The sequence below is a fragment of the Vigna unguiculata genome, chromosome 4 (genome assembly GCF_004118075.2).
Source record: "Vigna unguiculata cultivar IT97K-499-35 chromosome 4, ASM411807v1, whole genome shotgun sequence".
Classification (NCBI taxonomy): domain Eukaryota; kingdom Viridiplantae; phylum Streptophyta; class Magnoliopsida; order Fabales; family Fabaceae; genus Vigna; species Vigna unguiculata.
Genome location: NC_040282.1, coordinates 3,898,935 through 3,924,584, shown reverse-complemented (window position 1 = coordinate 3,924,584; position 25,650 = coordinate 3,898,935). Strand labels below are relative to the sequence as shown.

The window sequence follows — 25,650 nt, the reverse complement described above, 5'->3', positions numbered from 1 at the left end:
AACCTTTTTTTCTTTCTTTACACTTATCTTCATCTTGTTTCCTTTTCTTTGGATCTATATCCTATTTGGAATGGGAAGAATGAAATATATTTGTGAGCAGGAAACAAACTATGAAAGTTTTTGCTTTGTTTACCTAAACAAGAGGTTCTCTGTTTTAAAAAAACTCTCTCCTAAAATGATGTTTATAACTATTAATTAAAAAGTAAATAAATAAATTTTAATAATTTTAAAACGTTTTTTATTTCTATATGACATTAGTGCAAAAAGTTTTATAGAACTTACCAATAACTGTGAATTATGATTGAATAATAATAATAATAATAATATGATTTTTTACATCATTAATATGTGCACACACTTGAAATTTTATTGATCAAAATAAAAAATAAATTATTTTTTATTTAATGCAACATTATCATCCAAAAATAATATTCAATTAACTAATATTTTATTTTTGTTTAAAGATAATTTTGGTCCTATAAGTATAGTTTTATTTGATATTTGTTCTATTAAAATAATTTGTTTACTTTTACATTTTTGTAACGTAGTCTTTAAGTAATTTTATTAAATAATATTTTATAATAAAAATCCTTATTATTTTAAAAATAAAATTTATAGCGGATGGTATAAAAATTAAATTATTAAGTTATTTATAGAAAATAATAAATAAATTATTTAATTAAATTATGCACATAGAATGATTTAAATATCTTAAGTTAAAAGACTTTTATTATCTTAATTATTTATATTAATATTTTCATATTTAATACTAAAAATTAACTACAAATAGTTATAAAAACTACACATAAAAGAGTGTCCTTGATTTTTAAGTAACAATATCAAGATGACTTAAATTTAAGTCTTTTATTTTTCAATGCCTTCATTATATATATATTTTTTTATGTTGTGCCTTAATGATGGAACTTTAAAGAGACAGTATATTTTAAATGCGATTAAAAAAATTAAATTATATTAATTAATTTTATTGGGTAGCATAAATGCTAATTAATTTTTCCTGTGATGTAGCAATTTTTATATTATAATTAAATCGAAAAACATAATGAAATGGCTGACTTTTATTTATAATAAATAACTTTAAATTGTTTGCAAATGTATATTCTAGTTATTTTTTTAGCAATTTTTTTTAAATTAAAAAGTTGTTTTCTGTTTTTCTAAAATGTCGGCTTTTAAAATATATACCAATAAACACATCTAAACAAGAATAATGAAATTAATTTTTCTATAAATTAAAATTAGCTTGTATACAAAAACTTTTCTTATTTCTTATATAATTTTAACATAAATTATTTCAATTTTGTTTCCGTTTTTTGTATTTTAGAAACTGTATGGGCTGGTTCAGAGTGTATTGTGGTTTCTCAGAAAAAAAGATTTGTGTTCTTTCAGAGTGCTGCATGCTTCACGCTTGGCTAGCTAATTTTTGTTTTTATTTTGTTTATTGGTGGCACGTGTTCCAAAAGGGCAACACCAACACCAACACCAACCAGTGATGAATTTAGTCACATTGGTGTAGAGCTTCGAAATTGACAAAGAAAAACCCCACAGAGAGAAAATGAATTTCCTTGTTTGCCAAAACGATTAGAAAAGGGCATTTATGTGACGATATTGTCCCCTGATGATGTGAGTTTCCAGTCAAATCAAAATCATTTTTCTTTTGTGAGTTCACATTTTTTCTTCAAGAGCTTGTCTGTCTGTTCTGTGTGTGTATATGTTTGTGGTCACTGAACTACCTCAGTGTTCTTTGTGTGTGTTTTTGTACTCTCAAAAGAAAACCGAAGTCGCTTTCTCTCTGCGGAAAGTGACAAGCGAGAGAGAGGGATAAAGTGGGAGAGAGCTTTTCAACCCAAAAGACAAAACGGGTGATTACTTGAGAAAAAAGAGAGCCGTTGAGGCTTGGAAGAGAGCCATTCAGTTCCGGCCCTTTGGAACTTGTAGCATGGTTTGTTCCGATTATCGTTTCTTTACCTTTTACTATGTTTCTGTCTGGGTTCTTTTTATTTTTTTTATGCTTTTGAGAAGGACCCTGTTTGAGCTTTGAGTGTGGGTGATTAGATTGTTTGAAAATTTTGGGTTTTGAAATTGGGAGTGATGTTGGGGTGGGATTCTTTATGCTCGGTTCTTTGGTTCTTTGAATAAAAAATTGATTTTTTTTATGTGGGGATAGATGATCGGGCTTATGGGGTGGGTGGAATCTATACTAATTTGGGTGTTCTTGTGCGTATCTATGATATTTGGTTTTCTTTCTTTTCTTTGTTCCTCTTGTTTTTCTTATTTATGTAGTTTTGAGTAATTGAGGTGGGCTTTGTATAGGCTTTAGTGAGGCTTTGGTTAAATTAGAAGAGGGTAATCTTTGTTTTTACTGGTAGATAAAACTCAACTCTCTTTGGGTTAATTTAATCGTTTCCTGGTTTTAATTTGGAAAAACCCAAGTTGAGGTTTCTCCTTTCCTGCACATATCTATTGTGTGTGTGGAATTGCATTCTTTGTTCGTTTTTTTAATTTTGAATAGTTCTCTGTAGTCAACTTCATTTTGTTCATGAAAACCAGGAAAAGTGGAGGGGTTTCGAGTTTGCATGCATGTCCTATAGTATATGAACCAAAGGCTATCAGCAGCTAGGGGGAACAAAGGCAGTCTTTTTTGTTTAATTGAATGTGCTTGCATTTGGATCAGCTACAAGTTCAATTTGTTGAGTTTAGATGCTGTCTATTATTATGTTAGAATCAAGAAGGTGCATTCAAATATTGCGAAAACAAGGTTAAGAATTTTCTTGTTTGACATGGAATTTTCCAATCAAATTTGTTGACAGAAGTTAATTATTTTCTATATTGGCTTATTTGTATGTTTGGCATGCCACTTGGACTCTGGCTTAGTCCAGGACAGTTCTATTAATTTATTATCCTTCAGTGTGTCACAAGTTTTAATTTGTCGCATCGAATTTCTGTTTCCAAGCCATTGTATTGCTGATAACTCCTGTCCTATTTCGGCCATTTTGATATCAATATTATCATTGCATCTTTTCTTGGATAGAAGTCCCATTTCTATGTGGCCATTTTTTCTTCAGATTAAAAGAGTAGGGTTAATTTATTGTATTTCAGCAATGTGGCTGCTGATGTTATTAGTCCAGAACAGTTCTATTAATTTATAATCCTTCAGGGTGTCATAAGTTTTAACTTGTCGCGTCGAATTTCTGTTTTCTAGCCATTGTATTGCTGATAACTCCTGTCCTATTTCGGCCATTTTGATATCAATATTATCATTGCATCTTTTCTTGGATAGAAGTCCCATTTCTATGTGCCATTTTTTCTTTGGATTAAAAGAGTGGGGTTAATTTATTGTATTTCAGCAATGTGGCTGCTGATTTTATTAGTCACGCCGGTCACTGTTTTTAAATTGTTGTGCTGTGTTGGAATTATCATTGCTGTGTTTCTTTCACTAATTTCCTCATGTTCTTATTTTAGCTTGCAAGTTTCTTAAGTTACCGTGATCTGTTTTTGTAACTGAAACTGATCTCTAGATGATTTTCAGTTTATTGAGAATCATACAAGTTGATAATGTAAAGAGTAGAAGTATTTAAACATCAATTATCTAGAGTAATACCTTGTTTATCTTTGTTTTGAAAATTGTAATTTATTTCTTCTCATTGTTTCCCTTTTCTTGTTGGCCAATGATTCTAATATGGACAGGCGAGGAAGATGCATTGTGCCCCTCAAGAGATAGGTAATGATAGTCCAAAAGTTTCAGAAGCAAGAAAGGATTCAGTATCAACAATATATCAACAACAACATAAATTCACATCTTTAGAGGTGACACTAAATTTCAGCCCTATTTTTCCATCATTTTTTAGTTGAGTTTGGCAACGCAGTTGATCCTTACGTCTATTTTGTTTTCTCTTTAAATGTAATTCTTTTATTCAGGGTAGTCAAGAATCTTCTCTTTCAAGGATTAACTCAGATAGTAGGTAAAATATTTTTTATGACTAGCATTGCTTTCATTATCTTTTGTTCTTATGGTAATATGATTTTGTGGTTAATTTACGTATATCTTTGATTTTCTCTGATTGACGTTGTTGACCTGTTAATATAAAATGTACTCCTGGCCTTCTATGATATTCCTTTGAAATATATTATTTATAGAATGATTATATGGCTTATACCAGAAGTTGGTATTGTATTGATTCTATGCATGGTGTAAAGGAACCTGAGTCCATGTTGGCATTGTCATAATGATGTCATTTGTCTGGCCTTCATGTAAAGGAGTTGCTCCCTTTATTGTACATCTTGCTGTGATCCTTGATTTTTGCATTATTCTTGAATTACCCAATGTTTTTATATTGTCAACAGACAAAATGGGTTTGGAAAAAAATTGTTCCCTAGATGACTATTACATTTTTTTAATTTCTTCACAAAGTTGAAGGCTAGTAATGGCTACATGACTCCATTTTCAAAAAGTTTTACCATTGTTGTATAGCTCCTTACTCTTTTATTTTTTATTATGTATTTTTGTGTTCCAAAGGCACTTTCTTGGAAGTGATTCATGGTTAAGTTCTTCCAATCATTGATCAGGTGTGCCATCATTTCATTCAACTTTGAGCCTGATGGAACTTGGAGAATTGTTGCCCTACCAGGGCAATGTCTCAATTACATTAACTTAGCTGCTGGTGTAAATATGGATGGTGTGCAACTCCTTGTCTCTCCTCCACTTAATAGGTTGAAGATTGATCAATGTAAGGGCCCTAGAGTGCCTCGTCCTTCCTATGCTTATTCAACTAAATCATGTACAAGAAAAAGCTTTACTACCTCAAATGTGCATCGTCGATGTCAAAACAAGATTGCTAGCAGAGCTTCTAAACTCCGACTCAGCGAACTCCCTAACAATTCGAGTTCTCAAACCTCATTAGTAAGCAGCCCTGGTTTGTTCCCTGATAGTTCGGCTGAAGTTAATTCATCTGATAAGTATGCAAGTAATTCTAAGGAAGCCGACAAGACTTTGAAGAAAAACTCAAAAAAACATGCAAAAAAGAAATTTAAACGGAGTAAGAAGAAGCCAAGTGACAGGTCTACTGAACTTGAAGTTCTTCCTGAGGAATTTGTCTGTCCAAGTTTGACTTCTGAAACCTGCAGCAGCAATGTTGGGGATAAGGAGGTCGTGGAAGAATTTTTAACTTCTGATGATAGATTAATAAAATCTGATTGTGACAGAAATGAGATGAATGACAACGTCATAGTTATGGAAGCACCTAACAATAGTAACTCTTATCTTGATCAGGAAGCGATGTCAAAAGATTCTGCACCTATTATTCCAAGTTCTGCTGGAGAATGTGCCACATTTGAATGCAAGAATCAGCTCAAAGGAAGGGGCCCTGAGGCAGTGGTCATTGATAGAGAAATAAAGAACATCCAGCATGTTCAGCCATGCAGTTTTAATGATATACAAGACTCTTTAGTGCTAGATTCAGTTTCAGTTGGTTCCAGAAGTCATGGAGGTATAAATACAAATGATATAGCAAAACAGTCCAACAAGTCAAATTGTACAACCACTTCAGATTCTGGAGACGGATATTTCTTTTGTCAAAACTTGTTGAATGGCATTTACAATAACAGTGAACATACTGAGGGGATTATGCACACTGGTCAAAATTGCATCAGTAATGATAAGAGAGTTAAGCAAAAGAGAACTATGTCGAACAGTTCAGGTTTAAACAAATTTGGGGGTGTTGGAATTTCGCACAGTCGAAAAGGGAAGGAAAACAGTCATTCTGTATGGCAAAAGGTTCAGAAGAATAGTTCTGATGAATGTGGCGGTGATTTGAAGAAAGTAAACACTACTTTTTCACAAATTGCTTCTATTGTGGAAAAGGATCCCTCGGTTATCAAAGAATGTAATTCCGTTGGTGTGAACTGTGTATCAAAAACTGAGGATAAGAAACAAACGAAAATCAAAAATGGTAAGAAATCTAAAGTTAAATTGGACTCAGTATCAAAAAGGGGACAGAGCAATTATTCCAGGAAGAGTTTGCATCTTAACAGGTCTTTGTCAAATGATCATGGGAAGGTTGGTGCTGAACAGAATGATATGTTGCATATCTCAACTCAGGAAATTGATCAGCATGGACTGAACAATGACTCTGGATTTAATTCTGATGTTCACTGCTTGATGGACGGGGTCCAGACCAATGGGGTTGAACAGGTAACATCTGAAAAAATTCACACTGCAGAATTTCATCTGGAGGAGTTAGATCCACAAAATAGTGCCTGCCATACTGTTGCAAACACAAACAAGGAAAGTATAGATAGTGAGGATAGCTTATTAGTAATGCCAGGTGAGATTGTCAATCAATCAAATATGTCTGTGGAGCTGTCTCCAGCTTCTTGCAATCTTGAAGGGGATGAGGTTGGTCAAACAGAGAAAGAAGTTTCTTCTGCAGACTACAATGCACAAAACCAGTGCTCTGGAACCACCCTCTGGAAATGGATACCAGTTGGCAAAAAAGATACAGGGTTTGAAAAATCAGAATCTAATATTTCTCCACCAGATTATTCTGATGCATCCTCTAGGACCAATTTTAACCATGAAAGCAGTGTTGAACCAGAAGTGGCCTCTTTTGAAAGTAAGGATTCTTTACTAAATGCAAGCAGAACATCAAATGGCGAGATTTACAACAATGTGTCTTGTCTAGGTGAGGGTGAGAACCAAAAATTGGGTGGGCAGGTTGCATTTACATTGACAAGGCATAGGGGCAAGCAAGAAGTTTCTGATCACATGTTTAATGAAAGCAAAAAGCAAGAAATGTTAGAAAAGTATTCTTTCAGAATATCCCAAGCTGTGAACGATGCATGTAGGGCACAACTAGCTTGTGAAGTGGTGCACATGGCTACCGGTGGTCCAGTTGCAGAGTTTGAAAGACTACTTCATTTTGGTAGTCCTGTGATTTGTAGATCAGTTGATTCAGTCAGTTGTTCAACCTGCTCACGGAACCATGCTGGTGGTGTCTCCCTGTGCAGACACGAGATCCCTAACCTATCTTTGGGATGCCTGTGGCAGTGGTATGAGAAACATGGGAGCTATGGATTAGAGATAAGTGCTCTGGATCATGAGAATCCAAAGAGACAAGAAGGTGTTGTTGATTTTCCATTCCGCGCGTATTTTGTCCCTTCTTTATCAGCAGTTCAGCTGTTTAAGAACCATGAAAATCAATGTGTAAATAGCAGTGACAAGCTTTCAAATTGTGAGGTTTCCGATGCATGTCAAATGATTGATATTTCAGAAAACTCATCTAGTGCCAGTCAACATTCAATATTTTCTGTTCTCTTTCCTCGGCCTCGTAATCAAGATGCAAGCATTGAAACACCAAATGAGACGGATTCTATCACTAATAGATCTATTCCGTCTATCAACTCAATGTGCTCTGTTGATTTAGAACTTCTTTTTGAATATTTTGAATTTGAGCAACCTCAACAAAGGCAGCCTCTTTATGAGAAGTAAGATTTTCTCCTTTATCATCAGAACATAATGGTTTTCAGCGTATCTATCTGTCTTAAGTTTACTGGAATATATGGTCCTTCTCATTTTTTTCGTTCCCGTACAGATTATATTATGCTGAGTAATTTTAATAAGATCATCAACAAAATTTATGGCACTATACCGTGTAGGAATTAGGAACAGGAGTTTTTCATCTTTTTCTTGTCCATAGAGTAGTAGATGTTTGGCTGCTATAAGAAGCAGGTTTGTTGGTTCAACAGTTGCTTAATTTGATTTTGATCTTCTTTCAGAATACAAGAACTGGTTAGAGGAAATATGCCAATCCATTCTTCAACATATGGGGACCCAACAAAACTGGATTCAATAAAGCTGCGAGATCTTCACCCATGTTCTTGGTAAGTGATCCTCATGTCAACTATATTAAAGAAAATGTGATTGCATCTTCCTTATCAGATGACCCCAAGTGTTTTTTTCTTGACTTAATTTGAAGTGATATTTGAAATGGTAGCACTAAGGCCACCTCATTTGCAGGTTCTCAGTTGCATGGTATCCTATTTACCGCATACCGGATGGCAACTTTCGTGCATCTTTTTTGACTTACCATTCACTTGGACATTTGGTTCGTAGAAGAACAGCTTCAGATTTGTCACCATCAGCTTCTTCCATAGTATGTCCACCTGTGGGTCTTCAAAGCTACAATGTCCAGGTATGGATTATCTTCCATCTTATTCTTCCATGCGTTCAAAATCAGAGCTTGATGTGTGATACTAACAGGGAGAATGCTGGTTCAAGCTGAAGCACTCTGCTGAAGCACCACAGATGATGGGCTTAGACCCTTCTTTAGTCCTGAGAGAACGTTTGAAGACACTTGAGGAAACAGCATCTCTGATGGCAAGAGCTGTGGTCAACAAGGGGAAGCTATCATGTACTAACAGACATCCTGATTATGAGTTTTTCTTGTCTAGGAGACGGTATTGACATCTCAGTTTTCTCCAAAAATAATCATGAGTAGTAGACCAGCTAGTTACAACTTACAAATGATTTTGGCTTTATTCATCTCATAGGTATTGCTTCAATTAGGATATCAGTATTGATAATGGTGTTGCATGAGTCTTCTATGTCCTGGTTCCTCAGCATAAGTTCGCTTGTACATACATAGCTTTGTGCAGTACCATTTTTGTCTCCTCGCTTTCGATTTTGCTTCTTGTTATCGAGTTCAAGAAACAGTTGTATCGATTGTGAGAGATGTTTGCAGTTACTCTGTATTTTTCTTCCCCATAGTTCAGTTCATGATTCTTGTTTTTCATAGCTTCAAATTAGTGATTTCTCTTCCATATTTGCTTCCATACAGTATTACGTTTATTGTATTAATTATTTATCATTTTAATCCACTCTGCATCTTTTTTGTAATAAATTTTAAGTATTTTGATCAACATGTATTATCCTCACAAAATTCTCAACTATTATCTTATTTCCTTTTAAACATTTCTTAATACAATTTAACCTTTTTCCTGGCTCGTATATTATGTTCATTGAAGCTATATTATTAGCAAAAAAAAAACGTAGCATTTATGTTTTTTCGATTTTTTTACAAGTTTTTTAAATTCAAGCTTGTATTGTTTTTTTTTTTTTTTTGAAATTGTACTATCTTTTATATACACTTAAGAATATTTGTACATTATTAATTATACTGGAATTTTCAAATACCCAATGGTCTTCTTCTTTTTTTAATTATTAGTGTATTAATTGTACATATTTTATAGCTATACATCATCAACCTTCCAAATAAAATCTATACCTAAATCCACCTTTTTTAGTGCAACCATAGTTGAAAGGGATAACACCAGGGTCATATTTGGCTAATGCACAAGCACGTGTAAATCATGTGTCCTCCTTAACACATCTATAATGTTCACCGTCAAACCCAACATGTTCCACACCATCGTATTCTTCAGATATTTGAAACGGTGCATATTTATTTAGACATATATATACCCCACAAGTCTTTTATACATATTCACCTTAAAGGTGTGAGTCATTATATGTAGACTTTGCTTCATCTCATTATGTTGTAGATTAATCTTGTGTACAGACTCAACCCAACCTTGTACAAATACAAAGAATAGAAAAAATTAAAGAACTCATAATTGTTCGAATCAATACAAATATACTGCACTGCATCGAACTATGAAAGAACTATCACAAACCAATTTGACGTTGGGTTTCCTAAAAATATATAACTCGTCGATGAGATTTTCGTGTTGGAAATAGTTCAAGTGTGAGTTAAAGTCCTACATTACATAAAATAAACAAAGTTAAATATTATATAAGGATAAATGCTTATAACATCATTGTCTTAAGATTTTTGGATAAAAGTAATGTCAAATATCTTGTTTATATCAATATGAATTCATTTTTGGTTGTGTTTTTTATCCTTTTGTATGTAGTTTTAGTCCATATTAAATTAATATCTAAAAATTAATAAAAAATTAATCATTTTATTGTATTATCATATCAATAAAATCATTTTCAGGTCGCATTCTACTGCAATATCTTGCAATATCAGGATGATACTTCTATCAAACATTGGATGTGAAGTTATTACGTATGTTAAAATTGTGCAAATAAAATAGCAGGAGATTAGATTTTTTTTAAAAATTATGACTTTCATAAAATGATAGTAATGAAATTCAAATACAAAAATCATGCTCGACTATTTTTTTTTTTGCTATATTGAAATCCAATCAAATAATAATATGCAAATATTTTAAAAGTAATAAATAGTTTTAACATATAATATTTTAAAGAATACTTATATTCAAATAAAAGAAGTAGGGTATATTTACATACTCTTTTGGGCTCCTTGTACTGTACCAATAAATTCATTTTTTTCTGCTTTTGTTTCTTTCATTCCACAATTTCTACCTACACCCTGAATTTTGAAAATGATACTTCCCTTTATTTTTATCTATTATACACTTTTTGATCCCATCTTTTATTTAAAAAAAAATTAGTCTTTAACAAATAACAAACAATTTATTAATTTATTTTATAAAAAAATGATTAAATATTTTTTTAAATAATAGCTACATAATCTTTTCAATATTATTTTAAAAAAATGTATTTATTTATATAGTAAAACAAATAAACAAATAAATTCATTTTATTCCAACTAATTTTTTTTAAATAATTTTTTTAATATTATTTTTACAAAATTATATATATATATATATATATATATATATATAGAGAGAGAGAGAGAGAGAGAGAGAGAGATATAGATATATTAAATTGTATAATTTTTATTTTTAATTAATTAATCATAAAAATAATAAATTTATATATATTTTAATGTACTAAAAATGTAAATATATTTATATATATTCGCTGAAATAGTTTTGCTGAGATCTTAAGGGCTAGACACAGTTGAATTCAGAGAAATTAATTAATACATTTAATGTTACTTTACAAACCTATGTAAACCTATGTAAAGGTTACTTTACTTGAGATTATTGACATAATGTCCACAATATTGATTATCTCTATAGTATTTATGTTATTGGGATTTGAGTGGGAAAATAACTCATGGTTATTTCTAAAAGTAGATGTGCTCTCCCAAATTTTGGTCATTCACACGAATCTTGCTTTGATAAATGAAATTACCATTATCTTTTCTCAAGCTTGCAACCTTTTATATTAGTTTTACATAAAAAAAAAATGTTAAAGAAAAAAAGTAAAATGTTAGTGCATCTTGTAGAGGCTTGTGAGCAAGAGATTAATGTCTGGGAGGTGTAATGAATTATCAAGTTGTAAGACATTCAAAGAACGTATTCAACATTTCGAAGTTTTTTGCTTATTATCGTTGAAATGTGAAGAACGTACAAGTAATTCTACATAAAGAAAAGTCTCTTAAGACATATAGATAGATAAAGTGATATACTTAGGAAATACATGTGACAAATGTGTATCTTGTTTATGTGTCATGACCAAGTTGTATATGCCAAAATTTATGCATTTTTGGAAACTACTCCTTGTAACATAAAGATATTGCTTCAAAGTAGTATATAAGAGACTTGTACGGTTATTATTATACAAACAATAACATAACTTTACATATAATCATATTGTTGGATAAACTTAAATGTGGGTAGTTGAGAAAATGCTTTAAGACTAGGAGTTCATTAATAATATTTTGGTAGTAGTTGGGTAGATCTATTTATTGTGATTTGGTAGCAGTTATATTTAATGTATGTGGTTGAAGGGAAGTTAAAGGACATATAAATAGTGCATGTAATGCACATTGTAAAACACAAAAAATTTAAATATAGAGAATGTTTATCTAGAGAGACTTGTTTGTCAATAAAAATAAAAACATATTTCATCAAAATAATAATTTTCATATTATAGACGCTTACCTTCGATGTCACCTTAAAAAAAAAAAAAGACTATAGGAGTTTGTCTCAAAACATACATGAAGTCATGTTGAAAAGTATGATTATGTAAGGCATCAAATTGTGTCCAAGTACTTAGATCAACTTATGGTAGTATACCATTAAATGCAATACATGTGGACTATACTTAGTTATCTAATATATCATCATATGAGTCAACAACAACGTTGTCTATAAGAATATAATCTAAGGTCAATTTGAATCGCTTTAAGGAATCTAATTTTGGAAAATGTTTGACTAATTTGGGTGTTGTTGTGCGTATCTATAATCTGAAACTTTGGCCTAAATATGAGGGCGAGTTTGATGGCAAAGGATGCGGTAGTCTTTGTTTTTGATATTTTAGGTAGGGGATTTGTGGTTCAGTAAAATTTTACTTGTAGATTTTGTGTGGATGGTTCAAATAAGCCATGCTTTCAAGCTTTGATTTTCTTTGTTTTTTGTTTGTTCCTCTTGGTTTTCTTATTTATGCAGTTTTGAGTTATTGAGATTGGCTTTGTATAGGCTTTAGTGAGGTTTTGGTTAAATTAGAAAAGGGTAATCTTTGTTTTGACTGGTAGATAAAACTCAACTCCCTTTGGGTTAATTTAATCGTTTCCTGGTTTTAATTTGGAGAAACCCAAGTTGAGGTTTCTCCTTTCCTGCACATATCTATTGTGTGTGTGGAATTGCATTCTTTGTTCATTTTTTTTTTTTTTTAATTTTGAATAGTTCTCTGTAGACGTCAACTTCATTTGTTCATGAAAACCAGGAAAAGTGGAGGAGTTTCAAGTTTGCATGCATGTCCTATAGAATATCTATCACCAGCTAGAGGGAACAAAGCCTTCGTTGTCTTTTGTGTTTAATTGAATGTGCTTGCAGAGATTGGATCAGCTACAAGTTCAATTTCTTGGGTTTTGATGCCGTCTGTTATTATGTTAGAATCAAGAAGGTGCATTCAAATATTGCGAAAACAAGGTTAGCAATTCAAATATTGCCATTTTTTGTCTCTGTTTCTTTCGCTATTACACGTTCATAATGCAAAAAGTAGAAATATTTAAGCATCAATTATCTAGAGTTATACCTTTTTGAAAATTGCAATTTCTTTCTTCTCATTGTTTCCCTTTTATTTTTGGCCTGTGATTCTAATATGCACAGGCGAGGAAGATGCATTGTGCCCCTCAAGAGATAGGTAATGATAGTCCAAAAGTTTCAGAAGCAAGAAAGGATTCCGTATCAACAATATATCAACAACATAAATTCACATATTTAGAGGTGAAAATAAATTTCAGCCCTATTTTTCCATCATTTTTTAGTTGAGTTTGACGAGGCAGTTGATCCTTACGTCTATTTTGTTTCCTCTTTAAATGTAATCCTTTCATTCAGGGTTGTCAAGAATCTTCTCTTTCAAGGATTAACTCTTATAGTAGGTAAAATATTTTTAAGATTAAATATGTTTTTAGTCTAAATATGAACGTTGGATTGGAATTCATCTGTTTCCCAAATTTTGATATATCTTAATCTTTAAACTTTAAAAATCAATGAAAATAGTTTCTTAAATCCAGTTATGTTAAATTTTTCTGACATATCAAACACTCAGATTGGTGTTTGATCTCTTTACACTATTGATACATTCCTGATAAAATAGTCGCTAAACTTGGACCTTAACTTGGAGTTCCTTTGCGTTCCAAATTTTGATATATTTTTTATCTAATAACATTAATTTTTTTAGGTTTGTTAAATGGTATTCCAGACTATTTGATCTGAAGCGTATCAACATTGTAAACAGCAAACGTCAACATGAGTGTTTAACATGTCAATAAATTTTAACATGATTAAAATAAACTATTTTCATTCATTTAAAGTTTAAGAACTCAAATGTATCAAAGTTTGAATATGAACGGATTCTAATTTTACGTTTAAGTTTAGGAACTAAAATCATATTTCACCTTATTTGTTATCATGTACTTTTGTGTTCCAAAGGCACTTTCTTGGAAGTGATTGATGGTTAAGTTGTTCCAATCATTGATCAGGTGTGCCATCATTTCGTTCAACTTTGAGCCTGATGGAACCTGGAGAATTGTTGCCCTACCAGGGCAGTGTCTCAGTTACATTAACTTAGCTGCTGGTGTAAATATGGATGGTGTGCAACTCCTTGTCTCTCCTCCGCTTAATAGGTTGAAGATCGATCAATGCAAGGGCCCTAGAGTGCCTCTTCCTTCTTATGCTTATTCAGCTAAACCATGCACAAAAAAAGCCTTTACTACTTCAAATGTGCATCGTCGATGTCAAAACAAGATTGCTACAAGAGCTTCTAACCTCAACGAACTCCCTAACAATTCCAGTTCTCAAAGCTCATTGGTATGCAGCCCCGGTTTGTTCCCAGATACTTCTGCAGAAGTTAATTCCTCTGATAACTACGCAAGTAATTCCAAGGAAGACGATAAGTCTTTGAAGAAAAACTCAAGAAAACGTGCCAGAAAGAAATTTAGGAGGAGTAAGAAGAAGTCAAGTGACAGTGGCTCTACCGAACGTGATGTTCTTACTGAGGAATTTGTATGTCCAAGTTTGACTTCTGAAACCTGCAGCAGCAATGTTGGGGATAAGGAGGGCGTGGCAGAGTTTTTAACTTCTGATGATAGATTGATAAAATCTGATTGTGACAGAATTGAGATGAATGAGAATATCAAAGTTATGGAAGCACCTAACAATAGTAACTCTTATCTTGATCAGGAAGCAATGTCAAAAGATTCTGCAGATATTATTCAAAGTTCTGCAGGAGAATGTGTCACATTTGAATCCAAGAATCGGCTCAAAGGTAGGGGTTCTGAGCAAGTCATTGATAGAGAAATTAAGAACATTCAGCATGCTCAGCCATGCAGTTTTAATGATATACAAGACTCTTTAGTGCTAGATTCGGTTTCAGTTGGTTCCAGAAGTGATGGAAGTATAAACACAGATGATATAGGAAAACAGTCCAACAAGTCAAATTGCACAACCACTTCAGATTCTGGAGACGGATATTATTTTTGTCAAAACTTGACGAATGGTATTCACAATAACAGTGAACATATTGATGGGATTATGAACAGTGGTAAAAGTTGCATCAGTAATGATAAGAGAGTTAAGCAGAAGAGAGCTATGTCGAACAGTTCAGGTTTAAACAAATATGGGGGTGTTGGAATGTTGCACGGTCGAAAAGGGAAGGAAAACAGTCATTCTGTGTGGCAAAAAGTTCAGAAGAATAGTTCTGATGAATGTGGCGGTGATTTAAAGAAAGTAAACACTACATTGTCACAACTTGCTTCTACTGTGGAAAAGGATCCATCGGTTATCAAAGAATGTAATCCTGTTGGTGTGAACTGTGTATCAAAAACTGAGGATAAGAAACAAATGAAAAGTAAAATTGGTAAGAAATCTAAAGTTAAAATGGACTTGGTATCAAAAAAGGGACAGAGCAATTATTCCAGGAAGACTTTGCAATTTAACAGGTCTTTGTCAAATGATCATGGGAAGGTTGGTGCTGAACAGAATGATGTGTTGCATATCTCAACTCAGGAAATTGATCAGCATGGACTGAAGAATGACTCTGGATATAATTCTGATGTTCACTGCTTGATGGACGGGGTCAAGACCAATGGGGTTGAACATGTAACATCTGAAAAAATTCACAGTGCAGAATTTCATCTGGAAGAGTCAGATCCAAAAAATAGTGCCTGCCATACTGTTGCAAACACAAACAAGGAAAGTATAGATAGTGAGGATAGCTCATTAGTAATGCCAAGTGAGAATGTGAATCAATCAAATATGTCTGTGGAGCTGTCTCCAGATTCTTGCAATCTTGAAGGTGATGAGGTTGGTCAAACAGAGAAAGAAGTTTCTTCTGCAGACTACAATGCACAAAACCAGTACTCTGGAACCACCCTCTGGAAATGGATACCAGTTGGGAAAAAAGATACAGGGTTTGAAAAATCAGAATCTAATATTTCACCACCAGATTATTCTGATGCATCCTCTATGAACAATATTAACCGTGAAAGCAGTGTTGAACCAGAAGTGGCCTCTTCTGAAAGTAAGGATTCTTCACTAAATGCAAGCAGAACATCAAATGGCGAGATTTACAACAATGTGTCCATTGTAGGTGAGGGTGAGAACCAAAAATTGGGTGACCAGGTTGCATTTACATTGACACAGCACAGGGTCAAGCAAGAAGTTTCTAATCACATGTTTAACGAAAGTATAAAACAAGAAATGTTAGAAAAGGATTCTTACAGAATATTCCAAGCTGTGAATGATGCATGTAGGGCACAACTAGCTTGTGAAGCGGTGCATGTGGCTACAGGTGGCCCAGTTGCAGAGTTTGAAAGACTACTTCATTATGGTAGTCCTGTGATTTGTAGTTCAGTTGATTCATTCAGTTGTTCAACCTGCTCACGCAACCATGCTGGTGGTGTCTCACTGTGCAGACACGAGATTCCTAACCTGTCTTTGGGATGCCTGTGGCAGTGGTATGAGAAACATGGTAGCTATGGATTAGAGATAAGTGCTCTGGATCATGAGAATCCAAAGAGACAAGTTGGTGATGGTGATTTTCCATTCCGCGCGTATTTTGTCCCTTCTTTATCAGCAGTTCAGCTGTTTAAGAACCATGAAAATCAATGTGTATATAGCAGTGACAAGCTTTCAGATTGTGAGGTTTCAGAGGCATGTCAAATGTTTGATACTTCAGAAAACTCATCTACTGCCACTGAACATTCAATATTTTCTGTTCTCTTTCCTCAGCCTCGTGATCAGGATGCAAGCATTGAAACACCAAAGGAGAATGCTTCTATCAGTAATGGATCTATTCCGTGTATCAACTCAATGTGCTCTGGTGATTTAGAACTTCTTTTTGAATATTTTGAATTTGAACAACCTCAACAAAGACAGCCTCTTTATGAGAAGTAAGATTTTTTCCTTTGTCATCAGACATAAGGGTTTTCAGTCTACCTATCTGTCTTATGTTTTCTGAAATAGATGATCCCTGGCATTTCGTGTGTTCCTTGACAGATTATATTATACTGACTAATTTTAATAATATCACAATAGACTTTGATCTTCTCTCTCTGTTGCATTTTTAATTTGATTTCGATCTTCTTTCAGAATACAAGAACTGGTTAGAGGAAATATGCCAATCCAATCTTCAACATATGGGGACCCAACAAAACTGGATTCAATAAAGCTGCGAGATCTTCACCCATGCTCTTGGTAAGTGATCCTCATGTCAACTATATTGAAGAAAATGTGATTGCATCTTCCATATCAGATAACCCCAAGTTTTTTTTTTCTTGACTTAATTTGAAGTGATGTTTGAAATGGTAGCACTAAGAACACCTCATTTGCAGGTTCTCAGTTGCATGGTATCCTATTTACCGCATACCGGATGGCAACTTTCGTGCATCTTTTTTGACTTACCATTCACTTGGACATTTGGTTCGTAGAAGAACAGCTTCAGATTTGCCACCATCAGCTTCTTCCATAGTATCTCCAGCTGTCGGTCTTCAAAGCTACAATGTCCTGGTATGAATTATTTTCCATCTTATTCTTCCATGCATTCAAAATCAGAGCTTGATGTGTGATATGAACAGGGAGAGTGCTGGTTCAAGCTGAAGCACTCTGCAGAAGCAGCACAAATGGTGGGCTTAGACCCTTCTTTAGTCCTGAGAGAACGTTTGAAGACACTTGAGGAAACAGCATCTCTGATGGCAAGAGCTGTGGTCAACAAGGGGAAGCTATCATGTACTAACAGACATCCTGATTATGAGTTTTTCTTGTCTAGGAGACGGTATTGACATCTCAGTTTTCTCCAAAAATAATCATGAGTAGTAGACCAGCTAGTTACAACTTACAAATGATTTTGGCTACATTCATCTCATAGGATATTACTTCAAATAGGATCTGAGTATTGCTGATGGTGTTGCATGAGTCTTCTATGTCCTTGTTCCTCAACATAAGTTCGTTTGTACATACATAGGTTTGTGCAGTACCATTTTTGTCTCCTTACTTTCGATTGTGGTTCTTGTCAAAGAGTGCAAGAAACAGTTGTATCGATTATGTGAGAGATGTTTGCAGTACTCTGTATCGTTGAGTTATGCCGCAAACAATACTATGATTAAATAGAAATATAATATAGTTTAGCAGTTTTAATACTTCAATAATAAATTCTAACAATTTATGGATTTGTTATAAATTTTCTATGCTAGTATTCTATTCTAAAAGTGATAAATTGTCAAGTAATTATTAAAATAATATAAAATAATAAATTCACTTTAACTGAAAAAAAAAAATTGAAATGAAACTGTCTTTAAGTTTGTCGGCTTTCTAATTTGAGTATTTTGTTATTGCTTTTAACAAGTTATATTGTGCTGCTATGTACCTAGTAAATAAATTTAATTGTAATGTATTGATAGTGTAAATTTTTCATATATTATTATGTAATTACATTTGTTATTGATAGTAAATTTATTTATTTATGCAATAACTATGAATACTTTTCAATTGATTAATAATATTAAATGTAGCCAACAATAAGTTGCAATTATATTATAAGGGTGTGTTTGATATATGCTGATTAGATTCTCTATTGGTTCTTCTCGTTGTTTCTTTGTTGTGTGATAACCACTAATTTTGAAATTTTAAAATTTATTAAAATTATCTTTAAAATATTAAAATAGTATGTTTTTAATATTTAATAGAAAATAAAAAAAAACTCAACAAATAAACTGAAATCATATAACTCTATTATGGAACAATATAAGAAGAATAACACAAGACAAATGTTTAAATTATAGAAGAAAAAAAAATCATCCTTTGCATGGCCAGGTAAACACTGCATATTGTAAAATAAATATTATCTTATTCAAATGAGCGTTTTTGAAATAAATAATTTTTAAAAAATCACATATTTAAGAATTAAATAAAATTTATTTATCAAAAAAAAAAATAAAATTACTTTTAAAAGATTTAATTAGTCAAGTTGAAATGTGTCCCTATGATATTCACTATCCGTTTTTAATAAAATGTTAATTGAGTTTGACCTTTTAAAAAATATCTCAATTATATTTCTTTAATAAAAAAATTATTTTATTAAAAATCACTTTTAAAAGAAAAGAGAAAAACTGATTTTTTTTAAGTTAGACGTGACGTCCATGTGTTGGCACACTTTCTAATCCAGTTATTTCTTCTGTTACATAACTTATAAAGAAATTAACACCATCCAATATAGAATACATTTCAGAATTATAAAGATGAATTTTATATAAACTATTAAAAAGTGACAAATTTTAATTTTATATATAAATTTAGAAACCAAAATATATTTAATTTAAAAAAAATAAAATGAAATAAAATTTCTTATTATTGTTGCTATTTACTATATCCTGGAACAAATTGGATCACTAGTTAGGCCCAAACCAATGAATTGGGCCTACCCAGCCCTTCACTACAGAAATGCACACGTACACTGCCACCAATTCTATTTTATCGGTATTCATTTTTGTTTTTCATTTATTATTTTTTTATGTAGTTTTAGTCTATAAATTTAATTAATATCTAATAATTAATAAAAAAATTAATCATTTCGTTGTATTATCATGTCAACACATTGGTTTTTAAAACATATTAATTAATTATCAGTTTACATAAGCAATTAATTATTTTTAATAATAATCTATTATCTTATCGTTTTTCTAAACATACAATCGTGTCTAATCAATTATTTGGTAAACAATTAATTATCTTACCTCTGCGATTTATATTTAATCAATTAAATGGTGGTATAATAGATTATTCATATTCTGTTTCAGAAACAACAAAAAATCAAAATAATCAATCAATTTTTTTTCAAATTTTCTTTTCGTATACTTTTTTGTATTTACTTTAAAACAAAAATTACTGTAAATATTCTTTATTACATTGTTTAAAGAAACACTTCAAAAAGTTAAAAAAAATCTCTAAAACCAATTGTTAGATTAAATACTTACTCATAAACCAAAAATATATAACTTACAGAAAAGACACAACCTTTCTATTTAATATCATAATAACTGGACTCGTGGGATTTCATCACTTTTCTGTTAACGTTTGGATTTTAGCTCGCATATCCTTCAATCGGTGTTTGAAAACAATTATTTCAAATTCAATGTACATTAACAAGTTACTATATGTTTTATGAGTTATTTTTATTAGAATTTTTGGAAAGAAAAAAAAATTGTTTATAGGTTAAAATCAGCCTACATAAAACATAAAAGAAGTTGAAAAATTAAATAAAAAGATGTTCTATAAATTACGCTTTTATAATAAGTTCATATAAACTAAGTTTTGTTTATGAAAAAAAAATGATTTTAAATTTTCTTAAATATCATTTGAGAACCAGTTTAAGACATACTCGGTTGAAGAAGTTTAATAAAAAAGTTATATAGTAAATTAAATTATCGTTCAAACTTTTTTAAAAGTAATTTCGGATAAAAAAACAAAAGCTTTATATATCTTAATAAAAAATACAAAAGTATTCTCTTAAAACCACATTTAACTCTCGAAACTATTTTTTAAGTAGTTGTCCAACCCAAGCATATATCTAGTTCTTTTTTCTCACCGACCCTTCCAATATTTGAAAATGAAGCACCATGTTGATTATTATTTTTAATTAATTTTTGGCTAGTAATACTTATTAAATAGTAATATCAACTAAAAATGCATTATTAATATCAACATTTTTACTCACATCATAATAAACTCTCTATTTTTACGAAACTTAAGTTTACGAGATATTCTTTATTCAAACTTCTATACTTTTGTTTATGTATGCTTATCATAATCAATTCAGTATATTACGTTTATGTTAAAATAATTAAAAATCCAAGAAATGTGGAGTTTTAGGTAAAGTTAAAACATATGATGCAAGCTTAACGCATGGAATCGTCGTTATCCAAAAGTTAAACAGTCCTTAAAATAATAATAAACATTAACGCACGCCATCACCTAAAATTTCTTCCATGACATTATCAAACTTTCACGTTACTGAATTGGATGATATTTTTTTTTTAATAAATTTACGACGTGACTTTTCACTTTTCATTTAGCATTTAAAAAACTAAAAACAATGACACCTATATTTTTTTTTATTTACTTGAGAGTATTCTATGGATAAATTCAAGATACTTTGAATGCTTGCATAACTTATGCGACACATATTTGTGAAGAATTAAAGAAATTTATTGAGTTGAGACTATGACAATTCGTTTCGTTGCATTCACGTTGAGTGTATTTTGTCCAGTGATCTAGTAATAAAAAATAGGTTGGAACTATATATTATTAATATTTTTACTTCTCAAAAGTATAGTGGATCTATTCGACTTGTGACTTCAATTAATATGATTTACTTATATAATATTAAATAAATAAAAGTTTTCATGAGCTTATTATATATGTAAACAAATAAGATTATGTAGTTATCTTTCTCTTCTTCTGAAAAATGGAATGTGGTTGGGTGAGAACCCTTATCCATTCCGTTAGTCCCTAGTATTTTTATAATTATATATATCCTTCCAAATTGTTTTTCTCTATATAAATATCTAGAAAATATTCGAGAGTAGAACTAGTTTACACTTATTATTAAAAAGTTTAAACAAAAAATGGAAAATTTGTTAATTTATAACTATATATATATATAGGATTCTCTTTTCTATATTCATATTTCAAAAGACCAATTTTATTCTTTAAAATATAATTATTTATTAAATTTTTGAAAATTGATCGTTACTTTTATAAATTTTCTATAAAACTGTCTATCTTTACTTCTTTTCTTCCTTTTTAATTATCAACGGTTATTCTCTCATCTTTCATCATTTCTGATATATTTTACTTTATTTTCATTAAATATAATTTTATTTTAGATATAACTTAATAACATTACATCATCATCACCTACTAATATAATATCACGCATTATTACAAATGCTTAAACACAAACGCGTCGTTTTTGCATTTATGCCAGTTGATTATAAAAGTTATTATTTTTTAAAATTGTTTTTTTCTTATTTTTACTTCAAAATTCATTTTCAATCAAAAAATAATACTATAATTCTCATTTTTTGACTTATATCTTTTATTTATTTTTACATAATTTAGTGTGGACTATTAATTAATATATTATTATTTTTTTAAAAGAATCAATGATTCATAATTCATGTCAGAAAATAAATATGGAAGTTAAAAAAATAAAAATCTTAGTATAATTTTATTTTTAATATAGTAGGTGTGAGAGTGATCTAACCTCTTAATTGAAAAAAGAAGTATGAACACAAATTTGAAATCAATTGTTGGCTGAAAGATTTGCGCATGCATATGTAAGGATCAGATTCCAAGCCGAATTCAGGATTCTTTATCACTATTATGGTCCATGTTTGTGTCTACCACGTTTCAACTCTTTCACACAATTTTTTTTTCTGCCTTTTCTTTTTCAATTCACATCGTTCACATATTTTAAAAGTATTTGCTCTTTTTATTTTTAAAAACTCATAATTTTGCACAGTGTTTAATTTTCACGTATGTTTTATTCATTTTAATCAAATTAAATATGAAATCTAATGTATTCAGTTAATTAAGACAATTTTTATAAATGGTTTAATTAAAATTTTTGAAACAAATATTGACAGGACTGAAAATTAAACCAAAATTAGAGATTGGTCTAAATAGAAAACCAAAATTATCGATTCATTTCATTCAATTAGTTATGAAAAGAATTAAATAAAAGCAATAAGATCAATTCGTTTTCGCATGTCTCAATTTAACTGCATTTAAATACCTTTTGTTGCCTTTAATTTGAAGACGGTGAGATAACATAAACACTCTGGGTAAGTAACAAAATATTTTCCTTTTCCTGTGCCACTAATTACATGTGAATTGATCTTATTTTTAATTGATATAAAATTTTTAATATTGACACCAAAACTTTATTTTTAGTATAAAAATAAATGAAAACCAACTATATCTCAAAATAAACTATTTTTAATAGAGATCAGTTTGAATGTGAAATATTTTTTTTTATTTAACTACACTCAAAACAATCGAAAGCATATAATTTATTTTTCTCCCCGTTTTGTAACAGATTACAAATATAAGATAATTATGTTTAAATTAAATACTATTATTATGAATGATAAAATTGATTCCATAATTGCGACGGAAATCACGTAAATAAAATAAGTTTAAATTAATCATGACGTGTTAATGAAGAATTAAGATGCACGACATGCTTGACCGTATATATAAAACCATTTAGAGACAAAAGCATAATCCATGTTTACAAACACTACGAAATATAAGGAGGAGTACAAAAACAAAACAAGTCAAAATCATGTTAGAAGAACAATGAGACCATCTCTTTAATATAATATACTTTGTGTATACTTTCCCATCAAGAAAAGGACATAGTAATATTTTTTTTTAATTTAGATTATATAATAAAAAATAATAACTCTTGAAAATTTTTTATCCAAAGCAACTATATATTTTAAAAGGTTAAATATGTTTTTGGTCCTTAACTTTCAATAAAAATTAGAATTAGTCCATCTTCAAAATCTTGACCCAATATAGTCCTCTAACTTTAGATATGCATCAATTTAGTTTTTTTAACCAAAAATTATTAAGTTTATTTGATTTTTTAAACGCATTTCTCAAAGCTAATATTAAAGCAGAAATGTGTAAAACAGTATAAACAACTTAAATGTTATCATTAAACACATTTAAAATATCAAATAAAGTCAATAAAATTTGGTTAAAATTACTAAATTCATATATTTGAAGACTAAATTAAACAAAAAATTTATACAAAAACTAACTACAATTTTTACTAAAAAATAAGGAAAAAAAAACCATATTTAACTCTATTTAAAACTTCACATCAGATTTCATTACTTAAGCTAACACAACCTTTATGTCTAATAACTAAACCTTAAATATTATAATATAGTACAACATGATTTCAAGTATCTCTGAATGAAACAATATTTTAATTGATTTGCATTTGATGACCACTAATGTCATCTTTCTCACTCAATAGTTGTTTACGAAGAAATCTTGTATTTTTATAATATGCATTATTGGTTCTGAACCTATTTGTTTATAGATTACCAAAGATATATTATTTTTTTATATTAGAAGATCATGATGACATCGATGTGATCTAGAAGAATATGTTATTTATATAAAGACGAAAAAGTTGGCAAGAACTATGTTGTGAATTCTAATTATCTTTTTTGTCAACTATGTGTGATCTACCAAGAAAAAGTAGCAAATGAAAGAGGGTTTATGAGATTGTTTATGGATCCAATTATTATGCAAAAATGAATGAAGATTGAGACATGGAAGAAAAAAAAAAGTAAAAACAAATAAATGCAAAGATCACCATTACCATCAATAAGCCAGCTGGTTTTCACGTGAAACTTGCATAGTTTATAGCTTCAGAACCTATTTCACCACACTTCATCATTATCTTTTATTGCAAAAAATACCAAATCTTTCGGACAACATAAGGAAAACAAAATTTTCCTATTACTCTTGTATGTTTGTGTTAGGTTTACATATTAGATTTCACGAAAGAACATAAAATATTCTCAACATAAAATTTTAAGATAATTGTGGGTATTTATTTTTATATAGTACTTTATTTATTTATTTTTAACTAATATGAAACTTGGACTCACTTTAATTCCTAACTGTTTGTAGTTATTTGTTTGGATGGATGTTACGATGAATTTTAAATAAAATTATTATTATTATTATTATTGGGCAAGATAATTTTATAGTTGAAAGTCAAAAGATTAATATATATCCTAAAATGTGAAGATCATAAAGTACTTTTTTTACCTCTCTTAACAAAGTTTTTTCATGCAAGAAATCGAATTTATGTTCGATGTTTAAGGAATCACCCATCTACCAACCAATTTTGTGGACCTTTTTGGCTTTATATCTTTGGAATGGGCAAAATAGTGTTGACTTTACAGAACTTTTTTTTATTATTATAATTGATTTTAAATTACTGTTCTTTATGTTTGAATTGATGTTTTTATTACGAAAAAAAAGAGTTTCTCTTATAACTTAACATAAATTTTTGTTTTAAATGTGTTTTTAATTTTAAAATATTATCTTTTTATAAAATTGTTAATTAAATATATTTTGTATTTCTATTCTAATCGGTGTGTAATTGTGTTCTTCCATTTTAAAATAGAGACGTTTAATTCATAGTTTTAAAAACCTGTAGTTTTGGTTCAAACCCTCAAAATTTCATTTTTTTTTCACTTTGAGATTGAATCCTAGACATTATATATAAGAAGTTAAAGAAATAAATGTACACAAAATTAAGGATTGGACAAAACTATAGACTAAAATATGATGATAGAAACATCTCTATTTTAAAATAGGATCAGAAATTGCGTTTTGAACCAAATAGAGAGATCAAAATGTCCATAAAAAAATATTAACTTCGAATTTCATTCCTATTGTTCCATCAACTGTATATACGGTAGACAAAATTTATATATATATATATATATATATATATATATATATATATATATATTGTGTTAATAATATAAATTGTTTCAAAAGTCACTCAATAAAGTGAATTTTTATTAAGACTAAAAAGAAAATGATATTTTGGAAAGAAAACTTTGTTAGAATAAGGTG

At 30.3% G+C, this 25,650-nt stretch overlaps 2 protein-coding genes across 5 annotated transcripts; both read left to right on the top strand.

Moving 5' to 3' along the window:
• Nucleotides 1–1,477: 1,477 nt before the first annotated feature.
• LOC114182118 lies at nt 1,478–8,832 on the top strand. 4 transcript variants are annotated; one of them, XM_028068895.1, is made up of 8 exons: nt 1,478–1,638; nt 1,787–1,957; nt 3,703–3,822; nt 3,934–3,977; nt 4,582–7,497; nt 7,789–7,893; nt 8,030–8,204; nt 8,273–8,832. In XM_028068895.1, the coding sequence occupies exons 2-8, from the start codon at nt 1,955–1,957 to the stop codon at nt 8,474–8,476; spliced, it is 3,567 nt and encodes a 1,188-aa protein (XP_027924696.1). In that variant the 5' UTR covers nt 1,478–1,638; nt 1,787–1,954; the 3' UTR covers nt 8,477–8,832. The 4 variants fall into 4 exon arrangements, with proteins under 4 accessions (XP_027924696.1, XP_027924695.1, XP_027924697.1 ...); XM_028068894.1 differs by having other exon boundaries at nt 1,478–1,674; XM_028068896.1 differs by lacking the exon at nt 1,787–1,957.
• A 5,097-nt stretch (nt 8,833–13,929) lies between these two features.
• LOC114182041 lies at nt 13,930–18,080 on the top strand. The gene is made up of 4 exons (XM_028068784.1): nt 13,930–16,868; nt 17,068–17,172; nt 17,310–17,484; nt 17,553–18,080. Exons 1-4 carry the CDS (start codon nt 13,930–13,932, stop codon nt 17,754–17,756), a joined length of 3,423 nt encoding a protein of 1,140 aa, XP_027924585.1. The 3' UTR covers nt 17,757–18,080.
• The last annotated feature ends 7,570 nt before the right edge of the window (nt 18,081–25,650 follow it).

Coding starts and splice junctions, on each gene's coding strand:
- LOC114182118 (XM_028068895.1), top strand. Junction 3,823..3,933: donor ATAAATTCACATCTTTAGAG/GTGACACTAAAT, acceptor TCTTTTATTCAG/GGTAGTCAAGAATCTTCTCT. Junction 7,894..8,029: donor GATCTTCACCCATGTTCTTG/GTAAGTGATCCT, acceptor CCTCATTTGCAG/GTTCTCAGTTGCATGGTATC.
- LOC114182041 (XM_028068784.1), top strand. CDS start 13,930: ATGGTTAAGTTGTTCCAATCATTGATCAGGTGTGCCATCATTTCGTTC. Junction 16,869..17,067: donor AGACAGCCTCTTTATGAGAA/GTAAGATTTTTT, acceptor ATCTTCTTTCAG/AATACAAGAACTGGTTAGAG. Junction 17,485..17,552: donor TTCAAAGCTACAATGTCCTG/GTATGAATTATT, acceptor TGATATGAACAG/GGAGAGTGCTGGTTCAAGCT.